General features: G+C 43.3%; 1 protein-coding gene across 1 annotated transcript in view; it reads right to left on the bottom strand.

The window, feature by feature from the left end:
* Positions 1-22,937, bottom strand: part of klg (klingon) — a 65,328-nt gene that overhangs the window by 6,336 nt on the left and 36,055 nt on the right. The window contains exons 3-5 of the mRNA XM_036817132.3: positions 7,075-7,227; positions 2,506-2,706; positions 2,264-2,385 (exon numbers count right to left, since the gene is read on the bottom strand). Coding sequence (XP_036673027.3) covers positions 2,264-2,385; positions 2,506-2,706; positions 7,075-7,227 — 476 coding nt within the window. The remainder of the gene's footprint in view (positions 1-2,263; positions 2,386-2,505; positions 2,707-7,074; positions 7,228-22,937) is intronic.

Genomic DNA, 22,937 nt, shown 5'->3' with positions numbered 1-22,937 from the left:
GAAAAGCGAAAAACTTGCTCCTGCTGCACAGTGTAAAAGAGGCAGGGGCAGGGGCCAAAGGGCAAGTTGCACAAATATTGGATGTGGAGCATGCAAAACTGGATGTAAACACAGACATCGGAGCGGGTCTCAAAGGGCCAAAAAGGGCGTTGTAACAAGTCAGCTTTCTGGCTTTCTAGCATTCTAGCTCCCTGGCATTCTGGCTGCGAGCGTCTTTTCTTTGGCAACCGGCTTTTGGCTTGGCTCGATTTGGCTTGGTTTGGGCCAAGTGCCGCCCCTGGGGGAACACGTGTCAACGTGTGCTCCAAAGACAGCCGAAAACAGGACGGAAATGCTGGGGCAGATTGAAATGGAACGCAGCGCCATGGAGTGACACCCAACTTGGCAGTGTCTCCAGGCGAGCGGGTGCAGGTGGAAAAGGACGAGAAGGACGAGCAGGACCTTCCCCATAACGTACATAGGTAACTCATCGTACCTGCCGAGGAGCAAACAAATCGAACGGAAATGTCAAATGCGCCAAAGTGCAGTAATGCAAACGAGTCTTTTACCCAAATGCTGGGGCTCTGACATAGACGTATATGGCACACACATTCCCATTCGAGGAGTGCTTACTCCGACACTTGCCTTATTGAAAGTTTGTGTGCGAATAGAAGCAGTTGCACTGAGAAAATAGTTACTAAGGTATGCAATTTAAACTTGTACTTATCTCAAATTGAAAATAAACCCTGTGCTATTAAGAGCTTTAAGGTACCAAGTCATAAGTATATCAGTTTTGCTAATTTAAAATTATTAATGAGTTTCATTTTTAAAACAACTACATTTATCATGCAAATAATATTGTTTATGGTCATAGGACACTGACTGTATTTGTTAATAAAAGCCATATCAACCTAAAGAAAATAATATGAAGTTATAATATAAATATAAATATAAATTGTGTACATTAAATCTAAAGAGATATGTTTACAGATACGATATAGGTTACCATAACTTTTATAAATAAATCTAGTTGTCATATGGCCATTGGCATCATGTTTTCAATTAGTCAAAATTAAAGCCAGTGTCATATGGCCATCAAATCTTTGTAATTTGGTATTCTTTTTTTCTTCAAATTAATCTGTTCCTGAACTATTGACCTGTTTTCTGAGTGCAAGCCTCTTTGTGTACGTGCTAACTGCTTGAATGGCAGTGACAGTGACTGGGTCAACTGGCAATTCCTTGGGTCCCATGTACGGGTTCATTCTGTGGGTCTATGAATCGCATATCGCATTAATTACGCTTTGAACTCGAGCAAGCAATTCAGCCTGGCAACCAACTACCTACTACCGACTACTGGCAACCTGCAGTCTCAGCTCACCTACTCCGCATTTGCAAGTGGCTGGTGCTGACAGTGATTTAGTGTAAATTCGCTGGCATCGAATCAATGCCAGATTCGGAACCCATCCCGAATAAATGGCTCCACTCAGTACAATGGTTTATGGGTAATGGCAATGGGTAATGGTAATGAAACCGGCTTGCCTTTGTGTCTCTACGCTCCAGTTGGCAACTTGATAAACTTCTCGGAATTAGCAGCGAAAACTAATTGCCAACTCGCATCCGCATTTGCAAGTCATATAAGTCGGCATAAATTCATTTGGCCCGCTCCCGTTTCGGCCCACTTTGAATGGCTGGCAAATATGTTATCCCTTTGTTGGCTCATGCGTAAAATTATGTGTTTGTTGAATTCATAATTGCCCCCCATTACAGCCACATGCCGCAATCGTAGATTGTTGGGGTCCTGCGATTTATCATCTCGCTTTTTGTTTGCTCCCCGCTGCCGAGCGGAGATTTCGACGGGGAAAGTGCTGAAAACTGTGAGTGATGAGATATGTTGTTGATTTATAATGCAAACAACACACTCGCATCAGGACCTGGCCCGTGCTGTGTGTGACTTTAATGTAGGCGAATCATATTTAATTAATAACGAACTTTTGGCCATCCAAAATGGCTGAGCTGAACTTTTCTACACCCCCCTTTTCGGTTCGCCAGGAAAGTTGGCGGGCTCTCGAGAGCTTAAAAGCGAGTGAAAGTGAAATCTGAAAAGGGAAAGTGCTTAACAACTTAACAACTGACCCCGCGTTGCGAGGAGAACGCAATTTAAATTTACATAACGATGCGAAACAGTTGCGAAACAGTTGAAATAAATTCAATTAAACTAAATGAAATTCACTTAAAATGGCATCGGAGTTACCCCGGCCAGAGGACAAAGCGATGTGTAACGAACCTTCTTGGTCCAGTAAATGGATGGCACAGGATTACCAGAGCCCTTGCACTCCAGCGTAATGGGTCCTCCTTTGCGGGCCTGCAGCTGTCCGGATGTGGGGATGGCCCGTACACTGGGCGGAACTGGGGGCGAGAATCAGTAAATCAGTAACCGAGTGGCTAATTGATGTGTGCGACTTAAGAGCACTTGTCAAATGGAAATCTGTGCCCTAATGCTGTGCAAACATGCCGACGTGTACTCACCCAATATCTCAACTGTGTGCACTTGATCACGATTTATTTTGTCACTGATTTGACAAACATAATCCCCGGCATCTTGGGGCTCCAAATCGGATATCTCTAAATTATAACCATCTATCAGTCTTACGCGCTCATCCCTTGTAACCATAATGTTGGAGGCGGTGAGCACATTTGTTCCTCGTCGCCACAGAAGAACGAAATTGCCTGCAAGAGATAGAGATATATACTATATATATGTATGGAATAGGGAAAAATGAGGGGGGAGGTCCTATAAGCAGATGAAAAATATAGAGCAGAATGTGTCTTCTCGTTGGCTACGAAATTTATTGTAAAATGCCGCAATATAAACATGAAGCATTTTGCTGCCAGCGTAGACATATACTTTCAGCTGTCACTGTGGCAGGGAAAGTTGGGCGAGGAAAGTGGGAAGTAGCAAGCGAAAATAGTTTTCGTCCTCACAGATACATATCTATCTCTCCGTCTTTCTGCAGATTCCGTTCTGTTTGTCTATCCTGAGCCGAGGTCCTGCCAACGGCAGGAGCGGCAGGATATGTGTGGGCTTCTGTTTTCATCTATTTTTTAGTATGTTTGCTCATATAAATGACATAATTTTGCAGATGTTGTTGGCATAATTCTTTGCTTTTTTATTCTTTTCGTTCTTTGCATATTTTATACCACTCGGATCGCTTTTATTGTCGTCGTCGCCACAAAAAGGCAAACGAGAATTTGTTAAATGAGATTAAGTGGCGTATAATATGTTTATTTATTTTGTGTGCTTAAGTCCTGAATGAGAGACCGACAGCCCAGCATTCGGGCCTCCGTACCGCTCCGCCAGGCTCGAAAAAATTTATGAACTTGTATTTATTATGGAAATATTAAAAAAACAAACGTGAAAAAGCGCCGCACGGACGTATTACGTATACGTGCTGTAAAACCGAAATCAGAGTTGTGTAAATACAACGTCCTCAACGTTTACCCAATGAAAGGGTGGGCAGGTCGGGCTTCGTCCTGCGTCCTTCGTCCTTCGGTTGAACGGTCAACGGTTTGTTGGAATATGATTTCCACCATTCGAAATATGAAATTTTAATGAAATGTTTTTATTTTCCCGACCTCCGCTCGCACATATTTACTACATTTGTGCGTGTGCTCCCCCACTGGCAGCTGACATTTTCCTGACCTTAAGCTGCCATTAAATAATCACAGCTTAAAGTAACGCATTATTAATGCCGCTTTTAAAATGCATTCGCCTCCATAATGAGTGTGCTCTTTCCTTCCGGTTATTAACAGAAGTCGAGGGCAAAGGGCAGCCCTCTTCAAATGCAAATAAAATACTCGCTTAAGTTGCTCAAAATAAAATACCTCCTCATGGAGACCCCCATAAACTGCGGCTTAAACCCGAGCAATCATCATTTTATTGGGGCTCGATTATTGTTGAATCGACTCCAGACCTCCGAACCTCCAATTGCCCGGCATTTTGTGGGTGAGCAGGTGGCGGTGGAGGGTTTTATTTTGATTTTATATTAGAGCTCGCCGGCTTCCGGTCCTGCATTTTATTAGAGTCTAATGGCTGTATATTGATATTGTTGGAGTGAGTGGGGAATGCCATAAAAATTTCATTTTATAGCCCGTCAATATCGACATATGAATTTTCAGGCGAGTTAAGCCCGCAAAATGTTCATATTTTCTGGGTCCTGCAAGATGGGCTCGAATTCCTAAATGAGTTACCCACATTCTAGGGACCCCTTTTCAATAGACTTTAGGCGAAAGCAATTTGGCAAGTCAATACATTCTTGCTACCCTCTAGACCAATGAAAATCCAATTTCTAACCGCGCTCAATATTTATTGAGCAGCGTTTTTGTACGCCATTCACCGGGTGACAACATGACGTATACGTGTTTGATTCGCACATATATGTGAATGTGACGAATGTAGGTACACATACGTATATCGTACTACAGCGAACGGCAATCAATGAACGGCTTCATAGACCATTTGATACTTAATTTCTTTTATTGGATTAAAGGCTTGCCTCGTCGCCCTCTTTCTGCTTGACCTCGCCGGGGGCTCTTGGGGCATGAAAGCTGCAATCAAACCTCGCCATGTCACCCGTCGTTAAAAGCTGAAGCGGATTGATGACAGTGGAGTGCAAAAAAGTGCACACACACCCAGTGGACAACCAGGAACATCGACAACAAGAGTTAAAGTGCATCGGGGGAGATTTCTGGCAACAAATGGTGGAAGCCACAGTATTGTCTACATATCAAGTTACTCCCTGCAGTTGATGTTTTCGCTATTATCTTGATTATTTGGCAACAAACTTTTAGATACATTCTAGTTTAATTACCAGCAGGATGCTCTTGATATACCAAGCTGCCATTAAAGCCTCAGTCAAACGAATCAACATCACCTGCCATCGGATGCATATAGAGAATAATAAAGCCGAGCGAATTATAAGCCCGAGCTGAGCTCAAATGACAGCTTAAGGCGCAGATTGGAAATGTGTGTTGCACAGCTGAAACAGCCTCACAAAAAGTCGAAACATCAGGCGTTAATGGGAAATCATTGCACTTTAATGCCTTGGCAAGTGAATCGAATTAAACGAAAATATTTTTCAAAAGAAAAAAACTACGCACAAACAAGCTGGTACAAACGGAAACACATACGGCATTTGTTGGACATGCACTCAGAGAAAAGGTTACCTTTGAGTCTTTGCAAATTTTGTGAAATAACCTATTTCCATTTAAGGCTTCATGACGCTTGCCTAAGTTTCGACTAACTTCTGGATTTAATGGCATGTAGGCATGTATATTTGATTCAATATATATATCAAGTTGTAGATATTTAGCTCATTTTGGATCTTTGATCTTTAAAAAAACAATTAGTTAGTGCGAGTCATAAGGCAATAAGTATCTAATAGATACTATATATTGTAAGGTTTTGAGGCTTGCATCCATGGATATCCTTTAATTATTTTCATTTTAATCAATATTTAGTGGGCCTGGAAATTAAAATTAGCTAGACTGATATTTTCTCAATTCATGCTCTGAAAATACCCCACCTTTTTCCGCCGTGTACCATCCGTTTGATCTACATTGGCTTTCCACAATCGCGGAATGGGAAACTTTGACTGATGTCAATCTGGGCACTGAAGTGCATGCTGCGCGGACTGTCGTCGCTGCCATCAATGTGCAATTTATTTTCATTTGCTGCGAACGGTTAATTGCATTTTATTTATTGGCATGTCAACAGCAGTCGCAATTTAAACTTTTCCCCCTTGTTTTTCGCTCAACTGGGTCAAAATTAAAGCGGTTCGATAGCGATAATGACTAGAGCGAAGGAAAGCCATCAGCTTGGTCAACATTAGTTGAAATTGTTTAGTCGGGGCAAATATGGCGCCCGCCTTTAATTGATTAAAATTCGATTTTCATTGGCCCCGCTTGCGGCATTATCCGCTTGGTGACTTCCTGATGGAGCACTCCTCCTCATTCGCCACATCCTGACCAAAGCCAGTTGTTTGCCAACAACGCCCAGCATATTGACCACATCGATGATAGAATGATGGGCTAGCTACTAGCTGGCTAAAAGTTTTTGCGGCACTTAGCGATATAATACACTTAGCCCGGGCAGCAAACCCAATTTGACCTGAATCGAGCTGCCTTTGTGTGTTGAGACCTTGATCCATCAGGTAGCATATCTTATATGCTCGCATGAGTGCGCTCTGGAATTTCCTTAATTAAGATATTCATATGCAAAAGTCAGGCATCAAAGCGCATACATTGCAATCCGTTTTGAAATTTTTGCATTAGGCTGCATCGCCTGCTAATTGAAGCCGAGAAAGACATTGCTGGCATTGCTGCATATTTTAATATGTCTCTCAAACGGCAGCGCAGCCATTCATGCATCCATGGGCAATCAAATGTCATTTTATTTGCAGCCCAGCTGCATTCACGCTTGGATTGCATTTCGTTTGCCATTTGACTGCCTGCAGTAGGCCGGATTCGGATTCCGATTCGAATGTGGATCCGGAATGGAAATCTATCAACTGGCGAATCGAATCGTATCGAATCGATGCTAAAGCTAAAACTAAACTAAACTCCATTTGGCCATGACAAACGACCAGCGACCATCAACCATTGACCATCCCACTGCGGCGGGCGGCGTTAATCAGCCAAATTTATTTGCTGTCAATATGTGTGAGGTTGCATATTTTGCCGGCCGATTTATAAATGCGAAGAGAAAAATGTGTCGATGTGTCGGATGGCCAGAACGCAGGCCAGAACGACAGGCTGCTGACAGCTGTTGGTTGGCCAAATGTTGTCGCCGTGCTCGAATATTAAATTTATGTGAAGTGACATTTTGCCTAAGCATATTTGCATATATTTTGCATAATTCGCACCGCCTGCCGCCCGTCGAAAATATTATTATTATTACTATTATTGCTGTAGGCCCAGCTCCACACTTATTTTTATGATCGCATTTTCACATATAATGTGAGTACATGAGAGGCGTCGGATTAATTATACATGTAGTATCCAATAGTAGTAGTTCCCCCCCGTACACCCGAAACTCACCCAGATTCTCCACCTGGCAGGGCAGGACCAGGGTGTCCCCGACGACGGCGCGGTAGGTGTGTCCGCGGGACAGGAAGCGGGGCAGGGCGGCGGTCAGGGTGGAGGGCGCCACCGCCGACTGCTGCACGTTGCTCATCGAGCGGCTGTTGCTGCCTGAAAATGGAAAATGGGAAATCGGAAAAGCGGGTTATATTGCGGCTCTACACGGGAAACAAACTTAACAATATCGGTGCAACTGAACTCATTGTGCACACACCAATTAGGGCTCACACCGCATCGGTATCACAGAGTTGGGTGCATCAAATAAGTAAATCACAATAACCTTTACCCATCAATTTGTATGCTCGCCACTGCAAAACCAAGCTTAATTACATATGTTCAATAAAATAAAACATTCCCAAATATTCACCAGCTATTTTAAACAATTGCATTGCCAAATAATTTTAGCGATTTAATTGGCTATTGTTTTTAGTTGTTTATTACTCTAATTAGAAAGTGCATAGGCGTAACCATGATACACAATGAGCAAATAAAATAAATTATAATTAGGACCCGGCTGTATTTCACGCACTTAATTGTCTTATAAATCAAACGCATTTTTTCTGTCATTTTTAAGCATGATTTAAAGTCGAAATAAACGTGACAAACCACAAGAACTTCTTATATTAAAAGAAAGATAAATAAATAAATTTTTTTTTAGTCCGTGTTAAATAGAAGAAGAAGACAAGATTATACAAATAAGTTCCTCGCTTATTCTTATAATTTGTTAGAAGTATATCTATCTTTTTTAAAAAGAAAATCAGGAAATACATTCGCTTCAAACTTAAACCAACTTTACTAAATCAAAGTAATATACAAATGATAAATGAATAAGCGACCCTCGCTCATTCGTATTATTTGAGAAATATTATGCTTATATAACATAATATCGTAAGATATGTATCAATGTATCTTCCTAAACCAAAGTAGTTGTAAGTCAACCTCAACTTTTGGTAGTAACTGGTAGCCAAGCAAACTAGTATTTTTCTGAGTGCACCCACACTCATTGCTTAGAGCGTCCGTCTATCGATGGCAATTTGTTTCCATCTGAATGGGTTTCAATTAGCATAAAAATGTAGCAGCGAGTCCTTCGCGTTTACGGCGAGACGAGGCCCCAGGACTCCCAGGATGGCAATAAACGCGCAGTACGCACAGACCGGAACGTTGACGCGTTATGTGAGAAGGGGGGATGGGTGTCCATATAGCTTTATATGGCGGATATGGATGGAAGCCACTCCTCCTGCGTCCTGGCCCCTCTGACCCTGCTGCTCGGCGCTCAATGCTCGGTGTTCGGTGCGTGTGACCCGTCAGAGTGTGTTAACGCACTCGCCGTGCCCTCGGGGGCATCGTTGCTGTCCTGACCCGTCCTGTCCTGTTCGTGGCAACATGGCCAACGCAAAAATTGCTGTCGCCCAGCAGCAAAAGCAGCGGCAGCTTAAAGCCACTTTCCACTGGCGGCAAGAAAAACAGTCTGACCCCGGCACGCAGTATCTGTTTGGACGGCTTTCGGCGACAAATGAGCGCAGCGGAGCGTAACAAATGGTTAGAGCAGCCCGGCTAAATGCAGTTCAAGAGCAGGTCCTGCGCGGCAACAGGACACCAACGCAGCGTAACAAATTTGATTACAGGAACTGCTGCAGGAGGCGACTTGCAGGAGGACTTCTCTTCGGTCCAAAAGACGCCCCAAGGAGTCGCCCCGAGAAAACGGCAACATCAGCAAACAGGCCAAAAGTCTTTGCCCCCTCCGCCGACTGCACTTTTGCCCATTTTGTGTGGGTCTGTGTCTGTGCCTCTCCGTCCCCCTCGTTTTATCTTTTACGATACCCCTGGACACGGCCATCTGCCGCCTCCTTTTGACCCACCTGTCTGCTCTTAGCCGCCCCCTTCTTAAGAGACACTTTTACAGGTCCTTAGCGCCCAGCGGACATAAAAGGACATTTTCGCAGATCATCATTTTGCTGGGGAGGGGCGGAGGCATGGGCGGGGAGGACACAAAGGAAGCGGGCGAAAATTGCTGGGGCTTTAATGCTGGACATGGCCGTGCGAATTTGTCGACCCTCAGATTTTATATTGTCTCGGCACAAAAGCGCACGCTTGTGTGAAATTGCACAAATTTTGCAGTCAAATGAACTTTAAGAGGCACACTCAAAGGGGGTAGTAAAGTAACGGAGTAGTAAAACCGAATAACAGATACTCACTACTCGAAAGTTTTTGTATTACCTGTTTTTACGCATACCCATTATATTTTCACCGAGTTCTGTGGCTTAGATACAGATCACAAACTGAGTAAACCACAAAACCAACTCCTTACTCTCTTTGTAACATAAATCTACAGAAAAGCAATCTACCCCTAAAACTCCCCGAAGCACCGTCTATAAAAAGTGTCGAACGGGTCCTGGCGGAGCACTTTAAATCTCTTTTATTTTCAGGACACTCTCGAGTTTCTCGACCGCCCGTCGAAATACGAGCCGACCCCTGCGTTAATATCTCGGCCTGCATAAATATGTCTGGGTTTTGCAGTCGACGCGATATGCAACCCCGTCCCCTTTGAGGCGAATGCCGAAATTAGAGTTTTGCATATTAATTTCGGGCAACACTCTCGGGTAGCCGCCTCCTTTTGCCTTTGCCTTTGGTCATTCGGGCCAAAACGACCCAAGTGGCACATGTCGAGGCTCCAGCACATATTTTTCAAATGACCAAAAATGCAGTTGGCCTTAAATTGCATGCATGAAATGCATTAAACATGCAAACCACTTCGCACCGAGAAGCCCGAATGGCAGGAAGGTGATTTGTGTGTGCTGGGGAGTGGGTGTGCGTAAGCCTTTTTCGGGGACGGGTAAAAGGGGGCGGCAGAAAGGCCAAAATGTGTGGGCAGGGCATAGGCGCATTAAACAATTTTAAAGTGGTTTCCAACTATGCACGAAATTTCATTAAAACTGGGCAAAGCTGGTGGAAACAAAGGAGAGGAGCTTCGATGGAACGGCAAACTTTATTGCTGTCTCTCAAACGGAAAATCCGTAATGTTGCACTGGGGAAAAATGTGACAGCTTAAGACATTTCTTATAAAATTTGGTGATACTCGTAATAAAATAATAAGTATGGCTTGAGAACCGTTTTTATTTCGAGTATTCAAATGTTGAATTTGCAAAACAATATTTCTAGTTCTGTTCTTAAGAAACTTTTCTTAATGTATAAATGATTTTATGTGAGACTTATTATATGTAGAAATCTGTCTCAGCTTATAATTTAATAACTGATGAAGATTTATAATGTGGAATGAAACTTTTTAGGCCCCCTTTTCTGAAAGTTCTGAAGTGAAGAAGAAGGGGGATTTCCTTTCCTAGATAAGTCTCATAGTCCATCAAAATAATGACTAGAGCTGGGTTTTAAAACTGCAATCTCCGTTTCTTGCCGTGCTGCACTTAAATCCGAGCTCGAATTTAAGAGTTCTTAAATTTATACCCTCCACTGGCTCACGTAGCTAGTCGCGTGCGTTGCAGAAAACGCAAAAACTTTCGCCACTTCCGCGCCGAACACTTTCTCTCTGTCCGTGCTGAAAAATGAGCTCGAATGGGTTTTGTCCTCGCTGTCGCGGAAACTGTGTCACATGAGTCCATGAGTCCACCGTACAGTGCGCACTCGCACTGACGCACACACCCTTGGAGGCAATCCCTCCCCTCACCCCCCTGCAAATTCACTCGCACGTCGAGCACTTACATCAAAAATGCATGCAACATTGCAGCTGCACCGCACAATAGACTCGATTTTGAAACGGACTTCCAGCTCGACCATGTGATACCCATTGTTTGCACAACACTCGCGACAATGGCGAGGATATTCAATCCCCTTTCCGTGACGATTGATTTCCACCTGCCAGCAAACAGCGGTGATATGCTCAGCATTCTGCAGCGAAAGTGGTGCGAAAAGCACAGTTTGTTGCTTAAATAATTTATATCGTGCACAAACACACACTTTACGTGGCGGGGGTTTTTAGCAGCTAACGACATGAAGAGGGGCGGCGAAAAGGGGGTGCAGCCCCGCCAACATTGTTGCATAAATAGCGACGCTGCTTGCAGTGAAGTGCACTGAAAAGAACGCATGTTTACGGCTTAATATTTACTCAACAACAACGATTGAAGTAGTTTCCCGACTGGTGTAAATTGGTTAAGGTAAAACACCTTACAAACCAAGAACATAATTTCAAATAGGCATACAGTATCTATAAATATTACATATGTTATGTCAAATATTACAATTTTTGGAGAGAGTGTTTTTTTCGAGAGGAGATAATATCAAGAATGTGAAGAAATATGATTAACGAATAGGGCTTGAAACAATTTTCAAATCAATAAGGGCGTTCAGAATGTTTTTAAAGAACTTTGTAACATTAGTAATGTTACATAGTATTTTTTGATTATGGCAGGTCTAAGATTTTTGAGAACATTTTGCTCTCAAAAATTTAGTGGCGTAGAACAATATAAGAATTCTTCTCCCTGTACCATATCTCCCGTTTTCAGGCCTTTCTGTTCAGTCCCCCTTAACCAGGTAATGGCGGTTGAGCTTCGCGAGCAGCGGTGACTGTGGCATTTGCGCCTGCTTTTGTAAACGAAGCGCATTGGCATACTTTCGCCAGAGGCCTCTGTTCCCAACCCATTCGGATCTGTTCAGTTCTGATTCAGTTTCAGTTTCTGTTGCAGTTTCAGTTTTCGTGGCCGCGAGCTGGGAGCAAACGGAAGAGCCAGTCTGCCACCCGGCTGAATCGATTCGATGCGAGGCATTTGAAATTGTTTTGCCGAAATCTGGAGGGGCATCTCCTCGGCGCCTCCCTGTGCTTTTCTGCGGCTGCAGCTATAGTTTTTAGATTCAGCTGCACTTTCGTGCGATTCGAATTGTTTTCTGCCGGCAAGCGACAGTGCGGTTGACAATGAGGAGCAGCTGGAAACGCTGTCACAGGCGACTGATATATGCATGCACTCCATTTCCCAGTCAGCGCACTAAATTTGTTGCATTATTTTCGGCGGACGCAGAGCCCGCACATGCAGCGTTTTCTCATTTCCGTTGCGTGGTTGCAGCTTCCACGGCAAGTTGCCTCTGCTCTCGGTTCGGTTCTGCGGTTCCGTTTACACGCCAGACCATTTTTCCCACGATTCATCAGGCAAGGGATGCAGACTTTTTCTCGGAGCTCAAAACACTTGAACAACTTAATATGAAGAAGTTTTGTTTTCAAATCAAAGGGAAAAATACCATGCACAGTATTACAAATATTAAATCAACAAGCTGTAAACTAAAGCTCTAAATGATTTTTAAATTTTATACAAAGAATTTTTTTTATAAATTTTGAGAAATTAAAAAGAATGTTGCGTTTAAAAAATATAGGAAGTAGCTATGGTCTTGTATTGCTACCCCATTTATATGGAAAGCTAAAAGCTTTTAAGGCATACCTAAATTATTCAGTTTTTTATTAAAATTGTTTAAAAAAACCAAACTAAAAACCAAATAATTAGGTATAAAGATAATATTATATAATATAACATTATAAAATGGCTTTTTTATAACTCAGAATAATTGGATAGCATTAATAATGCTTGAGTCCTAATAGTTTACTTTCATTTTAAGCCTTAAGTATTAAGAAATTTAAATAAAAGAGTATCTTTTGGCTGCCAATAAAAAAGAATTGGTTTCTGCATGTTTTTTATTACATCCCCCTTAAAGCTGGGTACCTCCACCCCTGCGCAGAAGTAGTTGCAGCAGCAACAGCGGCAACAGCAATAGCATCCTGCAACAGCAGCCACACTTTGTTTCATTAAAACTTTTGCCACGTGTCGTGGGTACATGTGTGCTGGGCATATTGGGTTTCAGTGGGTGTGGGTGGAGGGGGTGTGAGTGTCGGTGTCGTAGTGTTTGTATATGATCAGCATCTTTGCTTGTTTTGCCATTTGTTTAGTGTTTACTCGCCACCTGCCACGCCCCCACCCACCCCCAACTGCCGCCCACTTGGCGTGCTATCTGCATTTCAATGCATTTTAAAATATGCATAGCGGGGGGTAAGATGGAAAAACCGAGAAAAACTAACCAAAAACGAAGCGAGGAACAAATATTTTAGTTTACTGGGGGAATGTTCATTACATTTTCCATTTTTTTTTGGCTACTGTTTTTTTTTGTGTTTGGCAGTTTCTTGGCGCGGAGTTGGCTTGTTAGCCGAGATTTCCATGCATATGGAGCGGAGAGCCGCGGGATACGTTGCCACACCTGCCAGGAAAATCCAGGTCCCAGATCCCAGACCTCACTCCACACTCTCAGCATATTGCATTTTCTGTTGTTTTACCTTGTTGCATATTTAATGCATGCAAATTATTTACGGTGTCGACTCTTGGCCCGCGGTGCAATGTTGTTTTTAAAGCGCAGCTAGCAGCGGCCAATTCATTTTTATTGCCTGCAATTTGGGCCCACCCTAGCCATTAGGTGAAGGGATGCTGCCCCTTCGGAGAAGACCCCCTCACATCACAGTTAGTAAGCTCTAGTGACTTGGCTGACTTCGGAGTCGTAAGTGCATTTATCAAAATCCCCTTTTCAAGGGGGGGTTTCGGGCAACGGAAAAGTGCACGTCAACGGCAGAGGCGTGGAAAACGTGCCATGGACCTGCTACGTCGGCACAGCAATTTCCCAGCAATTTCGCAGAAAAAATGACAAAAAGCGTACGAGTGAAATGTCATTCAAGCAGCGAATGCCATTTACCCGAAACCCCAACCCCAACCCCAGCACCAACCCAAAAACCCCAACCCCAAGCCCAAAAGCCATCGGCTTCCATCAGCCAGGTGGAGAAGTCCTGCCATTTGACACCCGAAATATGCAAATGCTGTCAGCTCTCCCGCGTTGCTTTTCCCTCGTTACTTCCGCTTTTCCCACGCTTTTCCCAACCGATGATGCAGCGGTGGGCGTGAACTCGTCAAGCTTTCGCGCTTGTCGATAGTCAATCTATTCATCTTTCTAACTGGTTTCACATGTGCTGCCAGAGCTGCCAAGCTGCCACACATTTTCCAGCTCATCCCCGCCCATCTGGCTTTGGCCGTGGGGGCGTGGCCGCTGTCAGAATCGAGCTTGACTTTTATGCACATATCATTTGCATAACATTATTTGAGCAGAGTTCGCATTAAATTCTGAAATGCCAAATAAATCCGCAAGCGAAATGCTATTTTTCCGAGCTATTTTCGTTTACGTTTGCACTTAGCATGCACTACTAGGAGTCCTGTGAGTCCTGAGTCCTGAGTCCTCTGATTCCTCCTCTACTGCCGCTGACAGTTTTCTCAATTTGCATTTGCAGTTGCAGTTCCATTTTGAGCTCGAGTTCCAGTTCGAGTTGAGCCACGTTTGATTTACGCTTGTTGACGCTGCACTTGGCGTATGCGTAATAAGCGTGTGAGCACTGACTCGCCTCTTCAAATTCCAAATGGGTATGGGAATATATGTTTATGGGGATGGGGTTCAAAAGAGGCGTCGTAAACGGTTTTATTACCCTGTCATGCCCGAACATCCAGGCAGCTTCTTATGGACCGGCCATAAACTTATTATGAATTCCTGTTATTTATTTGGCAATTTATATTTCAAGCGCATTTGCAACCCCTTTAAATTAAATAATAAAAACAATACTCCCGCTTTTCTTTTTGCTTAGCCAGCAAACAGTAAAGAGCAAAGGATCTGAAGGAGAAAATCCTTTCGCATCCTGCCAGCCCACAAACAATATATAAGGCAGATAGAAGAGCCCTCGGAACTCGGGCGTTATAAAAATATTAAAGCCGCACAAACGTGCGGACTTGACTTGGTAGTTATGGTTCTCAGAAAATATTGGGAAATGCTGGCAATTGCCCCAGAAACACGCGCTCAACCGCACGCACATGTTCGCCTAATAAGCGAGGGAAGTGGGGAAAAACAAGCCATTTATCTGCCACAAGGACATATTCTCATCCTCCTTCACATCCTCAGCCGTAAATCAAACTTCTCAATAGACAGAAATGTTTGCGGTTATATATTGACAGGAATTTTCACTAATATTTTACAGACACACACCGCTTCTGCTCGAGAACTTCTATGGGTCTTATGTGAAGGCGGAAGGATCCGGAAAATAAAAAAAAAGGTCACCCACACGGCGTATGAGTAATGATGCCGGCTTACGGAACTCGTGCACCAAGCTAATTTGAATTTTAAGGCCATTTGCGTGAACCACTCCAATTTCAATTGCTCGGAAAACTTCGACATTGAAGTCCTTGCCGTGGTGGCCATTCATTTGCAACGCCTCAAAATTGTTTACGAAACATTAAGCAATTGCAGTGCCAGCGAAAAAATGGTATTAAATATACAGCATAGTTGCCCTGCGAGTTAGAGGCGTCGCGAGTGGGTGGCGCCAGATATCACATTAAGAATTTAAATTAATTAAATTAAAATGCGTGGTGCTCTGGCTGGTTGTTGTTGTTCCTGCTGCGGCTTTTGGCCAACCGAGCGACCAAGGACGAAGGACGAGGCAGCAGCTTCTCGCATTTGCTCGTTCTGTTCCTGTGCGGTTTTTTCCGGGGCCTGGGACGGAGGTTTGTTAAAGCTGCCACAAGATTTGCATAAAGTATAATGGCCATCTTCCTGGTCGTTCTAGCAAAGGACTAAAGAGCTGGCAGAGCAAAGGGGAATGAAGGGGAAACGGGGACCTCCTCCTCCCCAGGATCCACGATGAAAAAACCAACCGAGCGTGGCCATTCAATTTTCATTTTTTCTCTGGCCCCGTCGTCTTTGAACTTTTCACATTTCTTGTTTTTTGGCTGTCGCGGAGCATTTGTACTCGTTCTTTTTTGCCCAAGACATTTCCGCGCCGCATGTCCAGTTCCTGTCCAAAGCTTTTCGTAGTCGGTAGTTGGTAGATGCTTTCCTTTTGCCTTTCTCCACTTTCCCCACTTTCCCACCATCCACCGTTTATGGCTCGCTCGATTTCTCTTTGGCTTGCCTGATTTTTCCCAGCCATCGCCTTTTCCTTTGCTTCCTGGCTGCAACCCGCCCCCCGAAAAGTCTGGAGCAGCGACGAGAAATTTCAATTTGATTTCGCTCCCACGATCGTTTTGTTTTATTTCCTGTAGATATCTGAAATTTCGTGTATCAGATTTGCTCCTTTTTACAAGCGGAGCCCAATAAAAATTGACTTCGCTCACTTCCGCCGCCGCCGCCATCGAAAGTTGAGCATTTAAGCTGCCGCTTCTCGCTGTTAAACGAACTGATAAATTTAATGCTCCGTTATGGCCGGTCCTTGGAAGACGACTAAACAGGCCCAGGGCACTCCGGTTATTATTCGCCTAAAATCCAGGCTGCTCCTGTGTTTAGGGCCGAAACTGAAAACGTGAGTGTGCGGCGGCTTAGCTTACAAATTGCTTTTAATTACCGCCTCGGAAAAGCGGTAGGAAGCTTAGGCAGTCGACTCACGAGCGAGGAAAAGGTGAGTGGCTACTGCTAGGGGATCAAATCGAATTTTCCCCTTTTGCAGGGCGAAGGGCTGTCTGCAGTTTTATTTTCAGTCAGCTGGCGGTGGAAAGTTTTATCCAGCAAATAGCCCGAAGTGCAAAAACTTGGCAAATTCATTCAGCACACAGAAACACACCCACACATCACTTGAACCACGTTTATGCGGGGATATCATGAATTTTAAAATGCACGAAATGGGTTTAAAACTTATAGCACGTTCTTTTACCTTACTCTTGTTTTTAAATTTAAAATTAAAATGATGCAATTTTAAATGTTTATTTTTGTGTGAGATCTATAAAAATAAATTCCTTATGAGGTGCCAATCACTAAGTTTTTTGAGAACTTCTTTCTTTCTAAATATTTCAAAAAACTACACAGTCATGTTTGGGTTTTGAGAATCTAGTTTGAAGGATTCCATTTTCTTAAGGGTAGAATCCTAAAACAAATTGTTTTCCTTTTGTATACTACAAAATAAGTTATTCATAAGCCTACCTACAGTAAAAACTTTGTGTTAATAACCACTGTTTAATTTATGAAAGTATATATTTCCAAGTTCTAGAAATGCGTAAAATCTTTATATGCGCTCCGCACAAACGTGGCCAAGTCGAAGAGGCGGCCATGTTGGCGAACGACCTTTGTCTCTCGGCCCGCCTCATATTTGTGTTAACTGTTTGCCCAGGCGAGTGTGTTCTTTGAGGCCAAAATGCAAATGTTTGGCCGCCTCGCAAATCCTATTATTTTATTATGAGGGTCAGCCGAGTGTCGTCGGGCGCAATATTGTTAATATGAAGAGCAAACAAAGGCCGCCGACGCCCTCTTACCACCAAAAATTGTACGAAGGCCGTAAACAATCTGATATCTTTTGATAACCTTGGCCCGTCATACAATAAATATATTATACCCCATAAGCTGGATGCCAAATTTTTGCGTAATTTAAGGCACCTAATCGGATTCTACTTGATAAGCCGACAGCATCCGTTTAAAGAGCTTTAACCTGGCCGCATTTTCACTATTAGTCGGGATAATTACGTGCATTTAATCACAACAGGAATGCGGTTTAGAAAAACCAAATCCACATCCCCATTCCCATTCCCATTTTCGTGGGCCGTTGGCCAATTTTCAGTTTCAGCTAACTAATGTTTGTCTGTTACTTTGCATTGCGCTTATTTCTGCTTCTTTTATTTTCTGCTTCTTTTTAGAGTTTGCCGGACGAGCGGGGAGTTTGAAAATAAATTAAACGGGATAATTTGTGGTGCGTTTGTTAGCAAAATGTTAATGAGGTCGGTTGGGTAGGTCGGGGTCTGGGTCTGGGTCCCTTTCCATATAGGTAGGTGATTCCCTCCCCGACATGGTGACACTGCGAAAGATAAAGCCAAAGCCCGGGGAACCGAACAAACATTTAGCAATGTCAAGCAAGAGGGGGCAGTAAATTTCAATTTGCTGGCAGGACCAAGAGCATCATTTAGATTGTTTAAATACCAGCAAAAGTGAGGCTGGGCTGGAGTGTTCAAGTCAAAGGCAAATGGAAATGCATCCACACGCAGCCAGACAAATTGGGCAACAGTTTTTCAGATCCTGCCCGTAGAAGAGCAAAGGAAAGGGCTGTCCTGGTTGCCTGTGGTTTCATTTGCTGGGCATAAATCAAGCAGAAATTGCAGCTCCACCCGCTCCTCCGGACAATCTGTCAACCCCGCAGAGCTCATAGGTCTTCTGAAATTTTTAAGATAAACACTCGCCAGACTTGTGTCTCTCTCTCCGGACCGAAGTTATTTCATATTTAAGCCAAATTTAATGGCCATGTCCGAGGCGACTGGACAGGACTTAGACTCTTCAGCCTGGGGAGGGCAAGTCAAATCCCTGCTTATGTATGCATGAATTTATATCCCAGTGCCTTTTGCTCTGTCTGGTTCTTGGATTTCTATCTGGTCTAAGTCCCTGGCCTGCATATTTGCCAATCAATTATATATTGGGGCCCCATTGGATTTTGATATGTGTCAATGTAATGCTGCCCAGAGCTTTTTCAATTGACAGTGGAAGTAGGGTCACCTTCTAATTACTTTAATTTAAGGGACTAGAAGAAGTACGCTCGATAATGGGCCGCATTTCAATGGGAATGCCGAATCAAAGTCAATGCAACTGGGTCGAACAGCTGTGGGTAGTTTGCCAACTTGAAAGTTATCGGCGACCAAGTGGGGGCCAAGCAAATGTTGTCTGCGCCGGAAACGGAAACAAGCTGTGCACACGAGTGGAGGCGGCCAAAAGGAAGTAAGCCAGCCAGCCGGGCAGGCTGCCTTTCAGCCTTGCAGGCTTTCAGCCATCCAGATCCAGATCCAGAGGGCCAGAGATTGTCGTTGCCGGCACAGTTAGTCAGCAAGTCGTTGCAGCAAATGGGGCGAACAGAAGGAAAAAAGGCGGCAAGGAATAATCCTGCGGCAGCAGACGGAATGCTGCTTAGTTGACTCGATTTTTCTCCGGCAAAGGAGAAACAGGACGTGGACTCCTTGCCTCCGCCTCAGACTCAAACTCAAACTCACATGTGCCAGGCATTCGAGTGTAGTTTGCTTTTAATTCAACATGGAAAATGAAATTGAAAACTGTGCCAAATGTGTGCACACAGACACAAGCCACCGCATTGGCGCGCTCAGATAGACAAACTTGCTTCGTGGCACTGTAATAAATAACCACTCTTTAAATAAAATATCACTTTCAATTTGAAATTTAAAATGTACTTAGGAGAAAAATGTATACTTTAATAAGAATTTAATAAGAATGTTTTGAATCCCACTAAGACCTAACTTAACACACCTTTTCTAGCTTATTCTTATATTTAATCCCTTTAAGGGTCACTTTTTCCATGTTATGTTAACGTTTATCTTTGTGTTAAGTTGCTGCTTCGAACAAATTTAGTATCTTAAATATTATGTTAGGTTTTAGCAGACATAAAGCTCTTAACTAGTGTTTCACGAACCATTTAACTTAATGTAAGGTTTCTCTCAGAACTAACAAACTAGAACCTTAACGTGACATTAAGAAATCGACCATAACACAAAAGCTATTAAAAATAAGTAAATAAAATAAATGAACATAAAATAATATATTTTTATCAGTGCACGGCTGATGCTGCTCCGGAAACCAAAGGATGGCTCTTTGCAAAAGTGACATGTAATAAATTTTATTGATTTTCGCTTTAGTCAGGAGGCAGCAGGCGCACCGAGCTGCGGCTTTAATGCATTTTTAAGACTTTAATATTGCGGTCGGAATGGGTTTTTCGGGGCGATGAGCTGGCAATTATAATTGAATTAGAAATGCCAATCTCGGTCTGAGTTTGTGCCGCTGCATCGAGTGGATTTAGATGGGAATTTGTGGGCCCATGTTGTTGGGGTTGCATTTGCGATTAGTTTTCCGGGAGGACTCTGCTCGGCAATTTGCTTGAAAATAGTTGGAATTGGAAAACAAGTTCCGATTCCACCCCTGCAGTTTTGCATTTTTCATGCATCGGCTGTCACAAACACTGATCTCCCCGACAGACATGCCAGTGCATCTCAGTTTGAATTTATTGCATTTTTAATCAGTCGGTTCGGTTTCCATCGAGAAACGCCCCATTTTATTCCGTGTTTTTAAGTTCAGCTTACACGGCACAAGGTTAAACAATAAACGCCCTATTAATAAATAACATCAACTGCCACTGTTTGCTTTGCTCTTTTTGTGCAATTTATGTTTACCCATTGTTTTTCACGACTCGTCTGTCCAGCCAGAACTCACCTGCAAATAAATAAAATAAAATACAAAACGAATCAGAAATGGTTTGGCATTGTAAAAAGAAGTAATTAATTAAATGTTGTGTGCTGTTGCAGCGCTAACAAGATAAGTAAACTTTGTTGGCCACAACAATGTTGTATGTAGCCCATTTATGTGGTAACAATTTTCATTGGAAATTTTCCATTTCTAGGAACTTGAATCGTGCCAGTAAACTGGTAATTTTAGTCTGCGACTTATCTGATAAAATATGAGTGGTAAACATGCACATCTAATTTGGAGAAAGGAAAAATTATAATATATTGTTGTCGTAGCCGCTTTTCTGCTGATTCCTCTATGCGATTGCTAGTGCTTTTTTTTTGTATTTCTCTCTCTGCAGCCGGCTTAATGTGTGTGCCTCATTTATCAAAGGGCAAAATGCCGCTCTTGTTTGCCGTCAAAGGGTTGAGGAATGTCCTTCGGCCAAACAACCCACCACCCATCTACCCCCTGCCAAGTGCGTGTAGGGCACATGAAAAATCCTGCGGCTAATAAGTGACACGCGTCGATTAATAAAACTGTAAGAGGCGTACAAGGCCTCAACCCTCCGGGGGGCGTGGTCCCGGGGGAGTGGGCGGAATGCCACTGCGTGTGTCGTACATTAAAAGGCCATGTCACAGTCAACGATTATGCAAAGCAGCCAACCGATCTTGGATAAGCCCAAGACCCAGAAACTAAGACCCAAGACCCTGCGAAGGACTTCCCACCCCTGCAATTGCGTGAGTCCCTCGAGGACGTTTAGGTAGTTCGGCGTTAATAGCTCCTGGAAATTCCAGATGACCCCTGAATAGCTTTACATAACTTTTTCGACTCCCATCAATATTTTCATATTCCAAAAAAGTTGTATTTTTTTAAAGATAGTAAATCTTATTAAAGAATTTCAGTTTAAATTAGTTTAAATTGTAATCCATTTACCTCTCTAGATATTGATCTAAAGAAAAACTCCATTAAAAATCTTCCTAAGTAACTTTATTATTCAGATCTGAAAGTTCATTAACCATCCACATTAAAGCCAAGCCCATGCAAGAATTTACATAATTTTTAAAGTCTGACAGATTATCTCGCCCAGCGAACCAATGGAGTTTGCATTTCGCTTTCGTTTCGTCTAAGCATGTGGCAAGTAAATCAAATTTTAAAATATGCCAACAGCAAAAATATGAAATCAAAATCCATTCAATTTCCATTTGAGGGAGGGGAGTGTCCTGTGGCTCTGCGTTCATCTTTCTATTTTTTTCTTGTGGCCCGTATGGAAATGAGTCTGCTGGATTCTTGCTCTTCTCGGTTATTGCTCTTCGTTATTTTGTGAGCGGTGGAAAAACAGATGCAAATCAACAAGCTGCCATCCAGATAAGGCAAAAACAAGTGTCTCCTTGCCATCCTGCGTGTCCTGGATATCCATCTATCCATCTTTTCAAACCCTACCCAAAGCGCCACCCATATTTTTGTCACTGCTCTTTGGCATATCGCCCGTATTTACAATCCGTATGCAGAGATGAATGATGCTGCCAATGAGCTTGTATGTCTCGGATGTGTTTTGACAGCATTTTGCTATTAACTTGCTATTCCTTGCCAGATATTTGTTTTTCTTTTCACTTCGACCGGGTGACATGTCTGCTCCTTTCTTGGGAACATGGACAGGGAATCGAAATGGTATTTGATAAGCCGTCGTCTGAGCTAAATGACTACCCCGGGGTCGAGCAGATCTCAGGATAAGTGATTTATGCATTATGTGTCTATCGTTATGGACATAAATCGTATTAAGATGGCCCACTGCGATCCGTTTGTCTCATTACCGTCATCATCCCCCCGAATGTCTGCTTCTGCCCCATGCCCTCAGCTCCTTTTGAAGTTTACACCTGCGGCATCTCAGGATCTGCTGGAAACTGAAAACAAAAGCTGCTTTGTTTGCCAACCTTCGGCAGAGTTGTTTGGGTGGCGTTTTTTTTATTTCCTCCTAACGAGAAACTTCAATATTGTCCCTTCTGCCCAGTGCCAAACAAAAAGCGAGCCAGAAAGAAGGCAAGACAAATATTAACCCGGGGCTATTCATTAAACAGTCCTTTGCTCATATGTTTTGCTTTCGCCTGCCACTCTGTGTCCTTTCATTAAACAAGCCAGCCTCTTGTACCCATCCTGTCGAGCTTCCCCCTCCGGCAGCCACTTGAAGCGCTCATTGTTTGCACTTGATGATGCCGGGTTGACAGCCACGCCCACCTCAATGCCAACGCCCACACCCTCGCCCTACGCCTCCTCCCCCGCCCCATCGGTTTGCCAACGAGTTGCAGACATTTATGGCCATATTGCCGGGCATCTTCGACAGCACCTGCTGCTGGAGGGAGGCAGTGCACTTGGGAAAATTGTAACAAAAAAGCTATAAAGTAACATTTTGACTACATTACTAGTAACTCAAGAGTTTTCCATTTGGTCACATCAGAAAGAACCAGTGAAAAATATAATATATATAATATTATGAGGAGTGGAGATTATTATAAAAGGCTTACTTCGGTGACAACCCCTTAAAAGTATTCCAAAGA

This window comes from Drosophila suzukii, chromosome 3, assembly GCF_043229965.1.
Source record: "Drosophila suzukii chromosome 3, CBGP_Dsuzu_IsoJpt1.0, whole genome shotgun sequence".
NCBI lineage: Eukaryota > Metazoa > Arthropoda > Insecta > Diptera > Drosophilidae > Drosophila > Drosophila suzukii.
Note: the sequence above shows the minus strand (reverse complement) of the source record. Positions and strands in the feature narration are given on the sequence as shown.